This window comes from Amblyomma americanum, chromosome 10, assembly GCF_052857255.1.
Source record: "Amblyomma americanum isolate KBUSLIRL-KWMA chromosome 10, ASM5285725v1, whole genome shotgun sequence".
Classification (NCBI taxonomy): Eukaryota; Metazoa; Arthropoda; class Arachnida; order Ixodida; family Ixodidae; genus Amblyomma; species Amblyomma americanum.
Window position 1 is genome coordinate 16,865,366 of NC_135506.1, and position 20,989 is coordinate 16,886,354.

General features: G+C 45.9%; 1 protein-coding gene across 1 annotated transcript in view; it reads right to left on the reverse strand.

Annotated features, from left to right (window-relative positions):
- The window catches only part of axo (axotactin), a 140,030-nt gene that overhangs the window by 17,887 nt on the left and 101,154 nt on the right, over positions 1 to 20,989 (reverse strand). The window contains exons 17-29 of the mRNA XM_077639090.1: positions 20,223 to 20,399; positions 18,399 to 18,621; positions 17,488 to 17,592; positions 15,190 to 15,332; positions 12,836 to 13,090; positions 12,030 to 12,182; positions 9,840 to 10,025; positions 8,059 to 8,199; positions 6,343 to 6,496; positions 5,544 to 5,617; positions 5,391 to 5,488; positions 3,399 to 3,546; positions 1,015 to 1,187 (exon numbers count right to left, since the gene is read on the reverse strand). Coding sequence (XP_077495216.1) covers positions 1,015 to 1,187; positions 3,399 to 3,546; positions 5,391 to 5,488; positions 5,544 to 5,617; positions 6,343 to 6,496; positions 8,059 to 8,199; positions 9,840 to 10,025; positions 12,030 to 12,182; positions 12,836 to 13,090; positions 15,190 to 15,332; positions 17,488 to 17,592; positions 18,399 to 18,621; positions 20,223 to 20,399 — 2,030 coding nt within the window. The remainder of the gene's footprint in view (positions 1 to 1,014; positions 1,188 to 3,398; positions 3,547 to 5,390; positions 5,489 to 5,543; positions 5,618 to 6,342; positions 6,497 to 8,058; positions 8,200 to 9,839; positions 10,026 to 12,029; positions 12,183 to 12,835; positions 13,091 to 15,189; positions 15,333 to 17,487; positions 17,593 to 18,398; positions 18,622 to 20,222; positions 20,400 to 20,989) is intronic.

The window sequence follows — 20,989 nt, forward strand, 5'->3', positions numbered from 1 at the left end:
ACGTGTTCTACTGAAGTATTGTATTATCCTTCGGGCAGCAATAAATTTACGCAAAGCTTTCTCAGCATTAAGGAACGAATATTGTAGTTAACGGTTCACGTTAATAGTCGAAATGTGATGATGCATTCACCCGAAGTGATGCCCAAAATCTTGATGGCGGTCTTGGGCATCAGCATTACGTAAGTCCTTAACACAGGCACATGTATAAGGTGTGAATAGTCTATTGTGCGCTAGCGTACGATAAAGCGCTACCGAAGGCATCGCTACCGAAAAACAAGACAGAAAATTTCCTGGCGTTGCAGTGAATATTCTTGTATTACTTTAGGACCTGCCCTTGCTGTATAGGGACCAAAATCCTTGTCGTAACAACAGATATTTATGTCGTAAAAGCAACGCCTTCTCCAGTATTCAGCAGTCGCTTACTGTCACAACACAACCAACCAATTTTGTCGCAGCGACAGGCAACTGCACAATACAACAGAAAGTTTTGCTGTTACAACAGGATGACGGAAAATTTCTGTCGTATTTCGGGACTGACTGTGTCGTATTTTTCGATTGAGATATGGTACCTTGTCCAATAAAACTACACTCACTCTGACGCTTATCAGGTTAGTAAGAAATACAGCCACACGAAGTCCTTGTGCTCTTGCGTTTCTTTCGACTACCCTTTTGAGCCATAAAGTTATCACAGTTTGTCTGCCTTATCTGCCAATTATCCAATTGTCAATAGTCACCTTGAAGCCGTTCTGGGCTAAGAAAACGTATTAAAGACTTTTGGAATAGAGGGAACAATATCGATTAGTGGCGTAAGGGAATTGCGCATGCGCGGATTAAGAACGCTCCTTCTGCGCATGCTCACTGGCGTCCCGCTATGTCCCTAATCGACAGGGTGCCTCTGTCCTAAAAGTTTTTATTGACATAAAACACAGAGCTGCTTCCGTTGGGCGAAAAGAAATGTCGCGCATCTTAAACCATCTACGAGGAGAAGAAAGGCGAAAACTAGAAAGCACTGACCGCTGGCGGTTTGAAGATGGCTTCCGTTTTGTCTCCGATGATCGCTGCAAACTCGGCGCATCTGCCTTCCCGGAGGGTGCCGTACACTTTGACTTTCTCCAGTGCGCCCTTCTGGTAGCCGAAGTAGGTCTCCAGCGGCCGAATGTTGAGCGTGCGCAATTCGACGACGACGTCTGCATTGCGAAAAGTAAACAGGGCGAGGGTGAACAAGTGAGCATCCTTAACCACGACGCAAGCATGACGAAACCTTTTTGAACCGTCAGATCTGTGACGACTGCTTCAGATTCAAATTCTTTATTCGGAACCATGACGTGATGCTTGGAGCGTAGCGGAAGACACAGCAGAAATGCTGGCTTGAGAAGTACCGCGCCTCTTTAGCGAACTTGGCTAATTTCATGTAACACCAAAACATTTTCTGACTCATTTATACCTCGAACACCTGTGAAATGGAACCATCTTCCTTTTTCATTGGCAACAATTGGATGGTTTTCATTGTTTCAGACCTCCGTATTCAATGTTTTTCGGTGTCATGTGTAAAGTGCATTACGCTGTATTGTATTCATTAGTACCATATGTTTCTCCCTGGTTTTCTTTCCTGCTTCATTACATGCTATTTCCTTTTCCCTTTCTTATGTTGGAAGCATTCCTGAAGTGACCCCCCACTCACCTCTGTAATGTTTTACGCTGAGGATACGAATAAATAATTCAAATAAATGGCTACAGCAAAGGCGTCATTCCAGAACTGACTGCCCAAAATGCTTCTTGCAACGACAAAAAGAAAAAGCAAGAAGACATTATTTTCTACGTTCAGTATGATACAATAAAGAAACGCTCGAAAGTTGTTGAACAACTGTGGTAAAACCATAAGCAACAGGTTACCCCCAAAACTCAAAAATAGCGTAATTAAAGAAGAAAACAGAAAGAACAAGAGGAAATGGTACAGCTAAAATAAACACAATGCATCGTGCACTGGGAAGGCCATTCGAATACACCACATCAATACAGGAGTTCCGCTTCACGTTGTAAGTCCGTCTTTGGGTGTGCAGATAAGAGCAATTTCCACGACCAGAAATTTAGATAGTTCTGGCGGGAGTTCAGAGGCCCACTGAACAGGCTTACGTTATCCCTGTGGTTCGCAGTGTAGGTTTACATTAATAAACAGGCTATACAAAGTGTATAACTGTTTGATCTAAAATGCAAAAAAAAAAACACGGAACGCCGATCTCTTTCAGCAGTGCATTATTGCAAACAAAGCTTGCCTGGTTGGTTGCAAGCAGAAGCACAAGTACACTTTTCAGACTGCCGAGTTACCTGACACGTTTTTTATCTTGCTTTCTTTATAGCCTATGGTACACTGTTGACCACATCGTACAAAATAAATACCGACAAATACGCATTTCCAGCGATGTGATGACGACAACGCTTATGACCGTGAAGACCACCCTAATAAAATATGAGGTAAGTAGAGAAAATATCATCACACGCCTCTTCTTATTTGACAAGGGCAGCTGTTTGAGTGAGTGCATATGATGCATATGAGTGCATATGAGTGCATATGAGTGCATATGAGTGCATATCATGAGCGCATATGATATCCTCTTCGGTTTGTCCTGCCTGATCCAGCGCTATTATTCGTCATCTTTCCTTATTTGTTTTCACGGCTTCTAGCTTAGTATTACAGAACTTCGAAAAATCAGTAGCACTTTGGTTTGCTTTTATGGGGATTAACATCCCAAAGCGACTCATGCTATAAAAAACACCGTAATTGAGGAGTCCGGATTATTTCGACAACATGGGGTTCTTAAAAGTTATGTGGGCGGACGAGATTAAGAAGTTTGCTGGGATACGGTGGCTGCAGCTGGCAAAGGACAGGGTTAATTGGAGACACATGGGAGAAGCCTTCGTCCTGCAGTGGGCGTAGTCAGGGTGATTATGGTGATCGCTTCTTTTGGTTCGGACCCTCCTTCCTTTCATTCATGCTCACGAGCTGACCAGCGTGTACACATGTAGTGTCTCAGTGGATTTGGCATTTGGCTCCCGATTCCATGATCGCGGGATCGAGTCCGGGCCGCAACGTCGGCCGCGTTACGATGGAGGCGAAAGGCAGAAAAATAAAACGATCATGTATCGTGCGATCACATTAAAGAATCTCAGGTGTTTAAATAAATCCACAGCCCTCCACTACCACGTCACTCATAGCCTATGTGTCGATTGGGGACGCCAAACCGCACATACCACCACTACCAACACTACCGCCACCTAGAAGTATTCAGCGTCTTGAGATCAGTATTTAAAAAGCAAGCTTGGATCGGCGAGCTCGCTGTATACCAGAAAGCGGAGCGCAAGAACCCCTCCGTGAACAAACTTCGAGCAGTTGCACTCACTGGACACGCAGCCCTGGAAGTCGCCGTAGTCACCGAACCTCGGGTCGCGCTTGGTTCCGCCCACGATGACAAGACTCGAGCTGATGTCCACAGTGGGGCCAGACGTGTCCGGCGTGGTGCTGGTCAAGACGTACTCCTTGCCGTCCACCTGAGAGCCAAGAAATAGCGCGCATGCATATATTCAACAATTCTGGACTAAAGCATTATTGAGCGGGTTAGAGTTTGAGGACGCAATATTTTCATATATTGTTAGATTTCACTGCAACAATCCATATATCGGGAGATCTCCCATCAGCAGGCTTGCATTTTTTTTTTGCTCCTAACGGTTTTGCTATTGCCAAAAGCGTTCACCATTGGTTTTACTATGGCAGTCCTAAGTGCTCTATGCGAGCGATGGAAACACTATTAAACGAATATTTTGCTACATATCGGAAGAATGGAGCATTACCTTCACTGTTAGTAACAAATACCTAACAATTTTATAATATTCAAAATTTGTGTCCAAGATTGTTGGACATGCATTTACAAACCGATCCGTGCTGAGGCTATAAATGAACATGATAAGCAGGTTGCTGATTCTCCCACATTATCGCAGCCACTTTCATTGAGAAACTGCGCTTGACTGTGCCTAGATTTCCTTTCTATTTTGCATAGCGAGACAGAGACAGAACGAAAACGCAGGGAGGTTACTGTACACGTGGGGGAGAAGGATAGAACTGGCATAAGAGAATTGATAATGAACTTTCAGTTCGTTTAATGGAGCGTGGCAGGATTGTCTAGCGCGTGGCAATTAAAAGAGAAGGTAAGCATGCTAAAGTCGCTGAATTAGTGCGGCGTGATTCCGCCACGATGCCTATATACATGGGCACGCCACAACCGCCGTCACCGAGGCCATCGCGATGCTCCCGCTTATGCGTTTAGAACTAAATCAAGCTGAAATATCACGTACGACTTCGGCTGAAACAAGCGAACGCAAGTAAATTTTAAAACATCGGCGAACTTGTGGAGTCGCACAATGGCGCGCTAGCTGCCCCCATATGCTAATACCCTCTATTCTCGACAGGTGGCGACACCAGTCGGCAAAGCTCGTTCCACCACATGTTCGGCAAGTTTGCGTCAATGTCTCACGAATTTCAGTGAAAACACCACCGTCTGCTCCGCCGTAGTAGCTTCACCTACGTTATGGTCGCGCCATTTTTCAGAGGTGTTTATTATGCAGCACTGTAAAACATTCACGATAGCCTACGTGCTTCCGCTTCCTTCAGCTTCCCTCTGAAGGCATACACAGACTGGCTTTCCTACAGTGCTGTCTGGTAAAACGGAAATAATTCGAAAAGTGCGGCCATCTGTGCCGTTAGAATTCGTCAAAAATACGGCTGACGTTGTGGCGAGCAAAACCGATTTAATAGAGCTTTAAGCAGCCAATTAAGCAGACGAGGGAAATGAAATGGGGGCCTCGTTATACATATCAATGAAGCTAACCGCCACCGAAACCAAGGAGCATAGGGGATGTCTTTTTTTATTTGTTGTTTTCATCAATGGGAGATTAACAAAAGCTGAATAAAAAACAACCACATGCCGCCGGGGGGATCCGAACCCACGACCTCCGAATTACACGTCTTGTGCTCTACCAACTGAGCTACGGCGACGGCTCTCAAATCTGCTTTCGGAGGTATTTATGTTTACGTGTGACCTAAACTTCAGATCTCTCACTGATTAAAACCACAAATTAAAAAATGTAGTCCCCTATGCTCCTAGGTTTCTGTGGCTGTTGGCTTCTCTCTAAACAGCCAAGTATTAAAAGCCCTGTCATATGTAATGATCAAAGAATATGGTATTATTTCTTGCAAAGAAAGCGTTCGCGTGCTCATTCTTCTATCACTCATTGCCAAGCTTCTACAGCCGTGGGCGATCTTGGAGTCTTTTTAATTAGGTTAGGTTAGGTTAGGTTAGGTTAGGTTAGGTTAGGTTAGGTTAGGTTAGAAGTCTTACCACAACACGAGCGTCGTTTTCAACTCGACGGTAGAGCAGCCAGTGCCTGAAGCCGTCCGCGAAGTTTCCCATCTGCTTGCCGAACACTGTAACATAAGCTTGTAAAGAACATGGTCAATGACTGATTGGGCTTCGTGCATTTAAAAGGACTACCTTTCGCCGACGCGTGGTTCTCCTGAATCTGCAGGGCTCCCTCGGGCGTCACGGCCACCAGGACGTAGTGTTGGCTGCGAGATATGCGGGCCCGAAGATCAATCTCACGAAGGAGTAAAAGCGGAGACGAAAGAAAAAATACAAAGAAAATGCGGCATTTCACCGATAGGAGTACCACCTACGAGGTAAAGGTTAAGCTACGCACAAGTCGCCTGCGTAGGCTGCTGAAATTTCTTCTAAACTTAATTTTTTGCTGTTGGCGTTTCTTCTAAACCAATATTTATATATCAATACTTCTATGAGAAAAACTAAAGGACAGATATCGCCTTCTAGGGCCATATCTAAACATGGTGACCGACGTTGGACACTACATAACTCTCGAGTTTTGTAGACCTGTTGTATTAAAAAGTAATGCTTCTTGGGACAGGGCAGCACACGGCAGAATTTATAGAGACATTTCTCCAAGTTTGAAAAATTTTTACCGCTACCGCAAAGCACGTCTTTTTCCTCCGGCAACAGTTTTTTGAGACTTTTAAAACAAGGCATTATGTTTTTCATTCAACTTTAAATTTTTTCCCTAGTTTCTCGGTTGAATCAGAAATAATGGAATAAAATTACTCCAAAGAAAGCAAGGTATCCTGAACGATTTTGTTCTGCTTACGGATTGAAAATTGCGGATTTACGTTATCTAGAAGCCTGCCAAGCGAATCAGCGAAAAACGACTGCTTCTGTTCCATTCCTCTTTATCTTCTAAAAAAAAATGCACGGCTCTAACAGCTCTCGATAAGAAGCCACTGACCTCTGGGCGTACTGGACGAGCAGGATCGCTTGCCGCACGCTGGCCTTCGCCTTCGTGGAGAATGCCAGCGCGACGGAAATGCGGTCTTGCCCCGTAGACTCAGGCGTGAACATGTATTCGATCCATGCCTTGCCATCAAACTGCGCTCCGATGTCTGCACGAAGAATAACGGGCGGTAAGGCATAAAACACAGCAACACTCATTTAGATAACAGCATTTTTTGTTTAAATGTCTTGTTCCAACATGGTTTCAAACGATATATAAGTTTACAGTAAAAAATGCTGCCATATTTCCCGAAATGTTTTTACTTTTACCATCCCAGATGCGCATCGTTTTCTGAAAAAGCAGCGACTATATAAGCATTGCGGTTAATGACACGAAAAACTTGGGGGTCGCTTAATTGCACTGAGTGTTGAGAATGAAACAACATTACAAGCCTTTTACGCATCGTACCATGTGGTTGTAACCGGATTTTCCCGTCTTTTCTATTTTCGAGCCACGTTTTCCTCCCCATTTCCGCTGTTTTTCCCGCCCTTCCTGCGTTCGCGCCTTTCTGTTTAGATGATAGTACCATATGTGACGCCACATCATTTCGACCAATCACCAAATTATATGACGATCGCGGCTGGACGCCGCTTTTTTTTTTTTTTGCTTCCGGGTGTGACTTCTAATGCTGTTATAATAATACACGGCGAAGGGACTACGGTCCTACAGGGTGTCCAAGGCTACTTGCACATTAGTACTTCGCAATTCCAAATACAAGGGACTACGGTCCTACAGGGTGTCCAAGGCTACTTGCACATTAGTACTTCGCAATTCCAAATACAAGGGACTACGGTCCTACAGGGTGTCCAAGGCTACTTGCACATTAGTACTTCGCAATTCCAAATACAAGGGACTACGGTCCTACAGGGTGTCCAAGGCTACTTGCGCATTAGTACTTCGCAATTCCAAATACATCGCCTCCTATTGCTCTCATTTTACGCCGAACCCGTCAAATTATTCCTCGAAAAGAAAATACATGCAGTTCAAGGTCAACACGAGGATTGCGTCAGAAACACGTTCTCATACAGTTCACGTTTCAAATGAGCAGAGCAGGGTTCTTCGTTCAAACGCCGCTGATGCGTGATTGACTAAAATCTTTGTGCAAGCTTTTCGTACCAACCTACTACGCCTTCTAATTGCGAATAATTGGGATGCAAGCTCTTTTAAATTACAAACTCGTGTTTAGTTTGTTTTTCAATGTTCTCGTATACCTTATTTAGGACATTGACACACAGACACGCCGATAAACCAAGCCTTTGAGTAAAGCTGAGTAACTCTTGTGTGTAGGCCGCACGCCTGACAACACTAATAGACGCGCTAAAATTCGTAGTTTCAGTTTTATTAATATTTTCAATTGCTACTAGATGTCCACTAACCACATCCGCAAGTGTCACGGTTCACAAAAACAAAAAAGGGGCATTACGTGACATACTTGATGAAAAACTCGTTTTCTTAATTAATATTCCGTGATATTTCATTTTGCTCAACAAGCTCATATTTATCTGATTCTTCGGGCAGGCTCTCCTGAGACTGTCTATGTAACGGCCAGGGCAGTTGCATGAATTGATGAACACTGAATAAATGCACTTTCATATTTTGTATCGTTGCAAGGTTGTCGCTGCCATTTCGAGAAAAACTTGTCATATATGATGCGCTTTTTCTACTTCGCACCTGTCTGGCAGATGTCTCCCTGATACGAAGTCATGGAGCAGTCGCAACTGGTGAGATTGTTCTTCCAGTCTTCAATGCAGAGACCACTGTGGTGGCAGGGCTTGGAGTCACACATCATCTTGCAGCCAGGACGTATTTGGCCTGAAAAAAAAAAAGTTTTTTTAAAGTAAGCTTTCTTACAGTGCCTTTTTGCAGGCATGAGGCATGAAGTTCCTTAATGCCCTACGTACGTCATGTCCAACATTTTTGGACGAAAGTTTCGAGTATAGCAAAATTGTATGGTACTGGTATGGAAATATTGGTGGGAATAGTTCATTCTTCCGATATGTAGCAAAATCTTCCTTTTATAGTGTTTCCATCGCTTGCATCGAGCAGTTAAAACTGCCACTGAAGACCAATGGGAAATGATTTTCATGATAGAGGGAACATAGCAAAAATGCAACCCTACCGACAGGAGATATGCTGATATATTGATTCTTATGGTGAAATCTTACAATATACGAAACATTTCACACAGAAATGTCGGGTAAATCTCGAACAATAACACATATGCAGCAAAGCTGGCCCTGCTATCATGTTTTCTTTTCCAATACGATTCCGGCCACGGCGCTTGCGCTTTTCAAAAGAGGCGAAATGTTCGTCGCCCGTGAACTGTGCGATGTCAGTGCACGTTAAGGAACCCCAGGAGGTCGAAATTATGTTGTGTTAAGTCATGTTGAAACCCATAAAACCAAACCAACCCTGCTGAAACGTTTCATACGAATCGCTCGTATGGAATTATGGGAATTTCATATGATATGGGAAAATATATAGACATCCATATGTTCTCTGTTAGGTTTTTCACTTTGGCGCCGGTGCTCAGATTCAGCGTTCACGGATGGAAGTTTTTCGAATAGCGATAATAGCTGTTAATGTCCATTATGCGGAATCGGTCATTCTCTAGATTCATACATCCTTGAGAGTGTTCCTACAACTCCCGCTGCAGTGGTCTTGCAGTCAAGCGATGGGACCGAGTTGCCGTCTCGTACGTGGGGCACGCTCCCCACCTGCCCACAGAGTGATGGGTAACCTGCCCCTGTATATACCCTTAAAAATGGTCTAAAACAGTCTATAGACTTCCTGTAGACTCTATTGCCTTCATACAGATATTTTTGTCAACTTAGTCTATAGACAAAAGTCTATTAAGAGTGTATGGCCATAAATCTATAGATTGTCTGTAGAATGTCTATAGGATTTGTATTGTCTATAGACTGTTCTATAGAGTTTGTCTATAGAGGGTCTATAGAATTTATAGACAGAAGTCTATGGACTGTCTAAAAAAATTTTGGAAGGGCATACTGGGGCAGGTTACGCACCACTCGATGGCCAGTTGAGCAGCTTGCCTGAAAACCGGCTCCAGATAAACAGACAGACAAACATACAAGCACACAACGGCTAACTGCGAGGAATGGGTAAAATTCTGGCGCACTAAAAATGAATGGGGATTGCCGAACACTCAAATTTCCGCAGTAGTTCTTAATCTTCAGCGCCATATGGCACGTAGTGTCAGCCGCGAAAGTTAAAAGCGTTTGTGTAGATTTCCTGCATTCTTAATGCCGCAAGTTCATCCACTTCCTCGTGTGCGGTTCTCATCTCTCGTGTGCATGCCTCCAGCAGGCAGGCCACTGAGCAAATTATGTTGACCCGACGAATTAGTTCATGAGTTAACTTTCCACAATGTGAATCCCCTTTAAGCGGACTTGCTACATGTAGTGGAAGCCCAACGTGCCACAAAGTCTCACCCTTGGTGACGTTCTGGTTCTCGACGTCCTTGATGAGGTCCATCTGGGTGGTGCCAATGCGGAGACCCTGCAGGCAGCCGACCAGGCCCGGCAGGTTGGTCGTGGCGCCCACGAAGTCGACGCCTCCCAGGTACATCTGGCTGTTGGGCACGCTCTCGAAAGTGCCGCGGGCCGGCTTCACCAGCTCTGCGCGCGACACAAAAACGCATATCGCATTACGCCAAGGAATACACTAACGGCATCGAGGAATAGTCAAACTCTTTCTGGACATGCTTATGCTTTTAACACGATAGCGTTAAAGTCCCCGTAGCCTAGGAAATCCGACATCGGCGTTATCGGCATTTTGAGCGAAAAATGATGAGCATGAGTCTCGCAGGTACTGCCCAGAGAGCAACATAGGAGGCAGGTGGGCCACCTAGGTCACGTGACCTTGCGGCGTCATCACAGCCTGCCCACCGTGGCAGTCGGTAGTTAAATTGCTGATTGGTCGCCTGGGAAGAGCAACCTGGGCCTCACAAGCCCCACAGGTGGCAGCACCTGCCATCGCAGGGCAGTGGCGCATCGCTTGACCGCCGCACCACTGCGCCAGGAGGGGTATGAGAACTCCCAGGGATATATGAATGTAAAGTCGAGAATGACCAATTCCGCATATATGGGCATTAACTCCTTACCGCTATTGCGTCGTATCCTTAAGGCGGAGCTCAAGCGTCTCCTCCAATTTTGTGGGCGTCATGACGCCTGTAGTATTCCCAGTCTTTCCGCTGCACTGACGCCTGTGGAAACATTAAAGTGATAAACCTGACCCGATTAAGCGTTCATTTCTTGCTGTTGTAAACAGGTGCCTTGGCACGTGCTATTTTGATGGCGCAAACATTGCGAGGCGCTGCGGGAAATCAGTTTTCAAAAAATGTTTAAGACATACACAGTTTAATCGTCGATAACAGCTCGTTGGATCACAATGAAATAAAAAAATGCAGAATTACTAAAGTTCAAATTTCCAAGCTTGCTGGGAGTGCCTTCGAAAATACGAAAAGAAATGGGTGTCGCTATAATAATCCAGTTACTGACATCACCGTTTCCAGCCGCATTTGTATCAGTATTCTCAGTATTTGCATAGCTGTTGCCTTGAAGCGAGTGTTATGCGTTGGTGACAGTTCAATAGTGTCGCTCCAGGTCGCCTTGGGTCTCGGGTGCTGTTTGTAAAGGGTGCTGTATCAAGAATGGGCATAAAGAGAGAAGAAAAGCGGTTGAAGGTAGCAAGACGTTGGCGGAAAATTTTGTGGCCGTTCAAAGCTGGAGGCCGTCGTTTCCGAAGGAAGTGGTAAACTAGCGGCAGGCACCTTATGCACATTTCTCGAAGCTATCAGTGAGTTGTCAGGAAAGCGGTTGGCCGTCATCAGAGCAATGAACAATCACAATCGCCTGTAATACGAAAGCCATGCCGCCGGTTAATCACGAGATCGTTTTGCGCAGGAAAAGCTTTGTGCATCTGGGTGGTGAAATTCATGACCAAAACTGAGCAGGCAAACAGGGTTAATTAACTGCGCTGGGTAACTTTTTCACAGTTTTTTTTTTTAGCGATAGCTGCAAAAGACACTTCTTTTCGACTTCAAAGACTCCGCAGATATCATCGAGCGTCGTAGCTGAAAACTTCTGCAATCCACATCTATAGCTTAATAAAATACTAGAACTTAAGCATGCGGACATGTGTAATAGACTATGTGAACCGGGATGTTGGCGCTGCCGAAAATGCGCCCCCTGTGGTCACCTGACTGGTTTAACAGTACATAGGGAGAGATACATTCATAAGAGGATGACGGCGGGCGCGACACAGCTGTTCCTGTCCATTCATTTTGGAAAATCCTGAGAAGGGTGACGGCTTTGTAAGCGCACACAATTTGATATGCTGCGGACAGATATCGAGTTGTAATTAAGACGCATAACCCTCATGTCCGCACTGAATCATGTTTGCATGCATTATGTCCAGTACTTTAGAGAATAAAGGTCAGAGTTTTTAATAGAGTTTGTAATAAAGACGATGTCTGCGGCGTCCTTCTTTCTAAAGTTGAAACTGCAAGGAGAAAGTGGAAGCCGTGGAATAAGGGGCGACCGTAGCCTATCATTTTACTGTCACATACACCAACGCAGCCTATATGAAAAAACTTCGCCACACGAACCCGAAGCACTTACCAAGCTCTTCTCCCTCAATCCACGGGTCCTTGTAGTAGGTGCTGAGGAACGCCATGGGGTAGGGGATGGTGACATTGTTCCCGTTCACTTGGAGAACGGTGCGGTCGGGATGTCGGTCGACGAACACTTGTATAATGCGTCCCGTGGCCAAGTCTGGAAGGAGGCAGTATAGCCATGTCGCTCCTAAAAAACTCTCTTTTACAGTTCGACCAGTATTCATAAAGAAATTTCCCATGGAGCAAGGCGGACTTGAACTACGACGACAGGATACCTGAAACTAACATATAAACATGCATATGTAAAGCATAATTTCCTTACATCATAGATGTGGGACTCATCCAGTTTTTCTAACTGGTTTAAGGCTGTTACAGTTAACTACAGATATGTATTGCATTCTTTTCTGAAGATCCCTCGTTCTGTATTAATAGTATTCATAGCGTTCCAATAATAAGGAAGTAATTACTCATTGGCATCCACCCAAGAGCAGTCATACGGCTACTAAGGAAAGCAATACAGCTTTCTCGTAGTTAAAGAAAAATTCGTCTTGGTCCGGGGTACGAACTCGGGACCACCGCTAGCCGTACGGCTGCGCTTGGGTGGACGCCAATGGGTAATTACTCCCTTATTACGAATCTACTCCACCCTGGGGGATTCCCCTAAACATCTGACCATAGCGCTTTGATATCGCACCGGACACAAGGGCGCGACAGGAAGCATGCAACAGTACCAGAGCTGCGCCAAACGACGTGTAAACATTTAAGGCAAACTGTACTTGTAGAGGGCGCTTCGCGGTCGTTCTCACTCACCGGGTGCCTCGACGTAGCCCTGCACAATGGAGCGCTGCGAGTTGAAGGTGAAGACGACGCGTTTGCGCTTCTCGAAGTGCAGCTGGACGAAGTTGTTGAGGTGATTGAACGAGTAGAGGAGAAGGGCCTCGGACTGGTAGGTGCGGAAGCTGAGCAGGATGTCCTCCTCCAGCACAGGGTCCGACACGTTGCCCAGGGTGGCGCGGTGGTAGCACGAGCTGGATGTGATGAACGTCATCGAGTTCTCGTTCAGGTCTGGTTCGGAACAGAAAGGGGTGCGGGGAAGAGGTGTGAGAAAAATTAAAAATCGTGCCATGAACACGTTAGGGCGCTCGTATACTGATCCGGAGTACTCGGGTTAGAACCCGACCGCAGGGACCGCATTTCGGTGGAGCCGAAACGCTAAGGCGCCTGTGTGCTGTGCGATGTCAGTGCACGTTAAAGATTCCCCAGGTGGTCGAAATTATTCCGGAGTCCTCCACTACGGCACCTCTTTTTTCATTTCTTCTTTAACTCCCTCCTTTATCCCTTCCCTTACGGGCGCGGTTCAGGTGTCCGCCGATATATGAGACAGATATACTGCGCCATTTCCTTTCCCCAATAACCGAATTTCAATTTGCTTATTGATAATAATTTATCAAAAAGTTAGAGGGGGTCGTGGGTAAAAGCTGCAAGACAGCTTGACAGGAGCCCACGGTCCCCTCTACAAGGCGTAACACGCGTATAAGGAGTAATATTGTGGGAATAAAAAAATAACCACTCTTATGTGCGAAAGCTTATTTGTCTCAGACGTAAGAACGTCTGCAGCGAAAGGATAAGCTGATTCACATAGTTATGCGTGATTCTGAAAACCTAGACGCGAGTTTAACATAAGACACACATCATTCGCGTAATCTGCAATTAGCTGATACACTTTATTCCAAAATAATTGTTTTCCTTCATAACACTGTAGCACTGTAATTTTCTTCTAAATCAAAACAAATTAATTTACTTTGCACAAATAGTAAAAAACATACATTCGGATATCATCTGGGCCGTTCGCCTTCTCGGCTAGACTTCGTCAGACTTCTGCATCTGCACACTTTTTTAACAAATCGGTCTGCCTAATAATTTTATAGCGTTAGCTCTACTGGCCGCGTCTCGGGCCTGAGAGTTATGCTGATTCCACGGATAGAATCCAAGATGGCTGCCTCCATAGCAATGGCATTATATCCCAGCGGTTGCCATGGTGACCGAAGTGGTTACATAATATAATAAAATAAAAACAGACAGCAGCGTGATGCCCGAGCACCACAACTCGCAAATACACTATGTCGATCTGGTATATATCTCCGTGTCTGGCACGTGTCAAAGTCAGGTCACTTAGTCCCGAATTTCGTGTAAAATTTGTGGGCCAATCGTTTGCCGCAGAATGTTCTGGATGATGTCATAGGATTCAGCGTTTTGTGCAGCATAAATTTACTTGTTAAGTTAGAGCCTAGCTAGCGGCAGGGATCCGAACCGGCGACCTATTTTACGAGTGCTAGCGCTCGATATTCGATCGTTGCCTCAGAGTCGGCTCATTTTCATTTTCTAACTGCACACTTCAACTACGCCTACCTAACCTGCGCTTTTCGACATCATTTGCGAGACGGATCTAATCAGCTTGGTCCACAAGACGTAGACATTGTCCACGGCCAAGTTCCCGCATATAATCATTGGACAGCCAGGCAGACGCAAGTGAGCGGTCTTCCACCTGAAACCACGCACTTTGATCTGCCTAGCCGTCAATCCTGTGTGTAACAAAATTGTAGGACGCTTAAGCTTCGTTTTTAAGAGTGAGACGCAACAGCGTGTCGCAGCGTTGCCGAGGAGTGGACGGAACGCCATCGCCCGTTCGGCGCGACGCGTGGCCCGTTGGACAATATAAGGAAAGGACGCCAGCCCCACATACCTCGGCGGACACCCGAACCGTGCCGGGCCGTAAGGGTAGGAAAATGAAATGAACAATTCCTTTTAAGGAAAGGAAATGACGCCTGTCTCACATTTCTCGCTGGACACTCGGATCGCGCCGTAAGGGAAGGAAAAATCGATCAATCAATCGATCAATCAATAGATCGATCGATGTAGCAATGAATCAATTTATTAATTAATAAATTGCTCCATCCATCAATCATTCGATCAATCAATCAATCCGTAACGCTGTCGCGTTAAAATCCCTTTCCTTACGGCGCGGTTCAGGTGTCCACCGAGATCCGCCATTTTTCGCTCACGGCCAGACACCGGCTTTTCTGCGACACGAGCTCCTTAACGCTGTCGCGTTAATATATGCGAGGCGGGAACGAAGGAACGCGACCAACAGCACTGCACTCAACTGTTCTCGCAGTTGAAGCCGCTGTGCGCCAGCGCGTTCTCGCACTCGCAGTTGTACGAGCCCCAGTTCTCGTGGCAGGTTGCTCCGTTCTGGCACGGGTTGGAGGAACACGAAGGCTGGCAGTCCATCACAATGTCGGGAACCCTGCGACCGCCACCACCGTCACCGACAACGACGACGAGCAGCAGCGGGGTAAGAAAAACAGAGAGGAGAAAAAAAAAACAGAACCGCTTGCACCAAGCACAACGAGACGCGTTCCCCAAAAGTGCAGGAACGAAGGCAACAGAAAGAAATCGGTGAGCGTTCATTGAAGTGTTCATACAACGAGCAAGGGAGATTGAGAGAAACGAAAGAGTGAGTCGGTGATTGGTGAATGAGAGAGGAAACGAGATGAAGAGAAAAGTGTAAAGCATTTTCCGTGACGGTGGCGCATTTTACGGTGGGCATAACTCAACCAAACTCAAGCTCAACTGGTATCCCTCAAACAGCAGCGTTATTTCGCGGAAGGAACTGCGCTAACTACACTTCAGTTGTAGTTGCTTCAGGAGGAAGCTCCTGTATGCCGTGGAGGTTAGGCCGTGTTTCATCACTACTCTCGATTATCCATAATTATCAGTAAGAGCTATATGGAAATGGATAGAAACCAAATGTTTAGAGGAAGCAATAAATACCGGCAATCTGGTCACACTCTTAGACTCATGGCTAAAACAAGGCATTGGTAAGAAAGGATCTCCAGAGAGATGTTCTACAGTGGGTTGTATAAATACGCATGGTAACAATATCTGTACTTGCACATGCAAGTTTATTCTAAAACACTTTATTAACTGCGTGATTTGGTTATATAGAAGTGAACAAAATATATCCCTGCTTGCGTTTACTCAGGGAACATACCAGTGGGCAGAATTTTACGTTATGAAAAACAATTGATTAATGTAAACAATAAAGCAACCGACATCACAATTACATAGATGTTGCTATCCCACCAAAACTTTCTGGGCGGAGTTTACAGACCACAAACGCACACGGTTATAGCATTTAAAAGTTCAGTTCGGCGGCATTACGCTCAGTTCAGAAATTACAGGCATGAAGCAGAAAAATTTCTACTTCAAAAATATTATGACTCATCATCATCATGGTCATCATCAATATCAGCCTGACCCCGCTCACTGCAGCGGAAATTCTGCTCCCATGTCTCTCCAATTAACCCTGTCCTCTGCCAGCAGCGTCTACCCTATCCCCAAAATCAGCCTATTGGCTAAGATCATTCATAGTATCTGTTCTTGTCAGGTTAATATTATTACTAACGCCTTGCAAATTACGATGCGGATTTTTTCTTCATGATAAAATTACCAGCAAACAAGACATTTGCTGCTGCCCTAATACATACAGTTGTTCACAATTTCAGGCTAACATTGGGAAGCACCGGTAATACAAAACATACATGTTTTGCTTAAGCGCAACACTGCATTACATATTCGTGCGAAAGACTGCCGTAACGGTAATTTGCGTCGCTGCCCGGTGACAATGCGAGGATTTGCTGCCTTTTTTTATAAGAATGTTCACTGATGTTCAATATATATTCAAATCAGCTAGCCTGTGAAAATGCCTTCCGAAATCAGCACAACTTTTTTAAAGGAAATACTCTTCCACAAGCATCAGTGCTCCATCATGCTCTCGAAGAAACGCCACAATCAGGAGGAATGTGCCATAAATCTGCAGTTGAAGCCAGGCAACAGAGAGGGTGTTTGAGTACGACGAGCATCAGAGTTTGAGTATTAGTCGAGACCTGAGAAGAGATAGAGTAACAGCCGATGCATAAGTGCTGTTAGTGACCATGCTAAAATTTGGCAGTCTCGACACTCACCGTTCCCTGGTCCTATAAGGAAAAAAAGCAAGTAAAAGAAATCTTAAACCGCAGCATAAACCAATTATCACTGCAGTTAAGCGGTTTCTAAATATAGAGCTGCTTAACCTGTGCTAAATACGCAGACCACACAGGAGGAACGAATATTACTCAAGAAATGGTTTTCACACGTCATTTCAAAGCCTAAAATATTTTTCTATACGAAGGACATCTCCGGAATCAGAGTCTCATCTAAGCGCTGAAAAAGTAATGGAGCAATGTTAGGGAGGATCTTTTTCATAACAATAACACTGAAGAAGTTACTATTCAAACCTTCTCCATTCGCCACCAGAATAATTCTTTTAACGGCAGTACATTGAAATCTTCATTCGAACCACCTGAACGGAAGCGCCATATGATAGGTTAACAGCAAAAAAGAGAACAGGCATGACCTACCTCCTGCTGAGATGGTTGTAAAGGTTCACCACGTGGTTGTTGATTATCAGGCCTCTAAAGCATCCGATGAATCCCTCGGTGATGTCCGGATGGGTGAGCAAATCCCTGAAGTATGACCAGCAAGCGTTCTGTATGCACCCGCCCCCTACATACGTACTCGCGGGAAGTCGGTACATTATGTGCATCTCTTCACTAGTAAAATAAACATGCCGTTCAAAGCCTTAGTCTCGGGTGGCCTGAAAATATGTGGCTCATTTATTGAAGCCAGTGAGCTCAGGAGACGGCACTCACGTGGTATTCGAGGAAGAGGGTAGGGGGCCGGAGGGGTGGGGGCAGGGACGGAGAATAGAAAGTGACAGCTTTGCCTCATTAGTGTGCGACTGTTTACTTTCGTGGCATGGCTATACTGGTCAACACTGAGCGACAATGGTCTACACTGCATTTACCTCCTTGCTATGTTGGTCAACATTACATTGTTGTTGCTTAAATATGTAGTTTCAGACGGCCACATGGGAAAATCCTCGGCACCCCAGAGCACTAGGGTAATGTTTTTGGGGGCAAGTATGTTAAGAAGGGAGGTAATATCAAAATAAATAACTGATTACATCGCCTTCGAAGTGACTCTCCATGCTTTGTTAATCTGTTCTAGGATGAACTTGCTTGTTTATCAAGAAGGGACGATATGACAGGTGCACTGTGAAATCAGAAAACTGTTTTGAAATCTTTTGCTTCCACGTATTCTTTTGGGCACTAAGCCTACTTTTCAGCCCTAGTTTGATTTCAGTCGTCCCAGCCGGCGACAGCAGCGCCACCGCATCTTGCTTACGTCACAGATCGGTGTTGGTGTATACATTTGTTCTCACTTCTCGCTGCCACGCAAACGGTGCTTAAGAGGCGGGAAGCAAGCTCACTTGGGCGCCCCGCCGATGTAGAGCGGTCCCTCGAAGGGTCCCACGCCTTCGTCCTTGGCCAGGTCCACCATGACCGAGTCCAGGTTGACAGTGAAGCGCATGTGGTGCGTGTCGTGGTCCAGCCACACCTGCTGCCACTCGCCCGTGTTGAGGCGGCTGCGCGACAGCAGCTTCACGATGCGAGGCTCGCCGTTCACCGTGTACTCGAAGGAGAGCTCGTAGTCTGCGATGCACCCACCCGCCACAACACTTAGAGGGACCCAGAAAGGGGGTCTCAATAGAGGTGCGATATGTCTGGGGTGTTAAAAGGCGACGGTTCATAATTATCCCCCAGGAAGATATATTTTATTGTGTTTTGTGAAAGCTAGGTTATATGCAGACAAAATTTGAAATTCCGCGTCTTCGCGCCTTTCCCTCTCCTCTCGCACGCCAAAACGGCGGTGCTCCTCCGCCGGCCCCACTCACTCGGCCCCTTCCCCACCTCCGCCGGCTGCGGCGCGCGCGGAGTGGCCGCGGCCGCGGCAGCGCGTGACGTCTGAGAGAGTTTGGCGCTGTGAACCAATGATAGCCCCCGGCTGCTGACATCATTTGCAAGACGTGACGTCGTCTGCCAGGTTTTCGTTCGAAAGCCCGGCACCACGCGTCGCCGCGAGGTGCGAAAGCGGGAATTTTTTAAAATTTATTGTAAATTTCCTGCTCGCTTTTGAGGCCTCGTACGCGGCATGGACACTCGGTGGCCTGTACTCTACATAGTGCAAGCATTTTAGAGCCAAGCTGAAACACCCATTTCTGTGGCCCTTTAAGGACGAGGCCCGCCAACTTGCAGTCCAGCAGAGTTACGATGAAAAATCTCAGATGCGAAAAATTACTGGCTGAACTAGGCTTAGTGAAAACATTCAAGGAGAGCCACTGCTGTGGCTACAATCACGGTTTTGGGTGGGTTCCCGGTAACGGCTCTCGACGTGAAGCTGGCAGCAAGTTATCGTGTAAAGATAAAAATAATTTTAATGAGAGGAAAGGAGGAGAGGTCAGCCGGTGGAAACATGACTCTGGCCTGCTACTCCACACTGGGGAAAAGGAAAGGGGAGTGAAGGGAAAGAGCGAATGAAGCTTGATGACTGCATAATACAATGAGTTTCATGGGGTGATGTCCACACACGCACACTGGCTGCCATTCGTATCGCGGTGATAAGACGCACGTGAAAATCATATCTTGAACACAAATGTATCGTGGCTTAAACGAAGCGACGCTGAGATGGCCTCCGTTAAGTTAATCAACTATGATCCACCAGTCATTATGAAGAGCAGCAATAGTAACTGACAGAGTTCATTCTTGAGCTAATTGGTTGTAGGTACAGTCATGGACAGAGGTTTAGAGGATGAGATTTCGCTGAAAAACGAAAACTATTTCTTCCAGATCAGAAAAAAAGGGGGTAAATGAAGACCATGGAAGCTTGAGGCCAGATGGGTGCTCTGTGCGCTTGAACAAATGCCAATTGACTTACTTTCGAGGCAATGCCAGAAGAAAATCTTTTCCACGAATTCGTATCCTGTGCATTTTTGTCCATGACAGTACGAGATGCGGGCGAAAAAACAAAGATGTGAGAGGGGGACATACGCAGCGCGGTGTCTGTATTGGATCCTGTATACCACCGATTTGTAGTGCCTTATATTTCAGCGCAGTGCAACAGGCACTAGCGTTGTGTTTGTCTCTACTCCGCGTCTTAGCCGTTTCGCACAATGCCACGTCATCGGCAAGGACGTCGACGTGGGTAAGAAACTCAAATCAGGCTGATAAGGTGAAGCTCGGCGAAGATTACTCACCGCTGGTTATCATGGCAAGAAGGTACCCGTGCTTTTCATGCAATGCCGCCTGGTACAACACCACAGCCCGCTTGCTGGACGTACGGAAGCTGAAGGCCAGATCCCCTCGGCGCCAGCCAGTCTGTACTTCCAGATACGACGGCGCTGTCTTGAACGTGATCACGTACTGCTGCGTGTCTGCCGAAGGAAAACAGCAGAAAAAGACATATAGCTTTCTGTAAAGGACAAAGTGAGTGAAGCTGAATTTCGGGTAATTCAAGATTTCACGGACGGCATAAAGCGGCATCATTGTAGGCTATCGAAGGAGCAGCTACTATTGCTTTTTTGGTCTGGTTTCTCTCAAAAGCGTATTCACCGAGCAAGAGGAGAACGGACGTCTGCAAATTCAGGCAAAACGAAAAAAATTAGGGATTAACGGAACTGTGATGCCCTGACAGCGCTCAGTAAGCTGTGCCAGTACTACAGCAAATACAGTTCACGGTCACAATGACATCTTCGTTTTAGAGCATCAGCTGTTTGAATTACATATCTCGTCTCGTGGTCGCATGAAATCACATTATTGCATGGCAAGTCAGATGGTAACTAGCCCGCCAACATGCCCTCCTGAAGTCAGAAGGCCCATAGATCATGTGACTCGTTGGACATGTGACTAAGTCCTCGAACACGATTTCTTGTCACGTTCTTTTCTTCCGCCTCTCACTTACACGGACAGCTAATCCTGAGCCTCGATTTTCATCGCCACATTACGTGAAAGCCCCTTCAACATC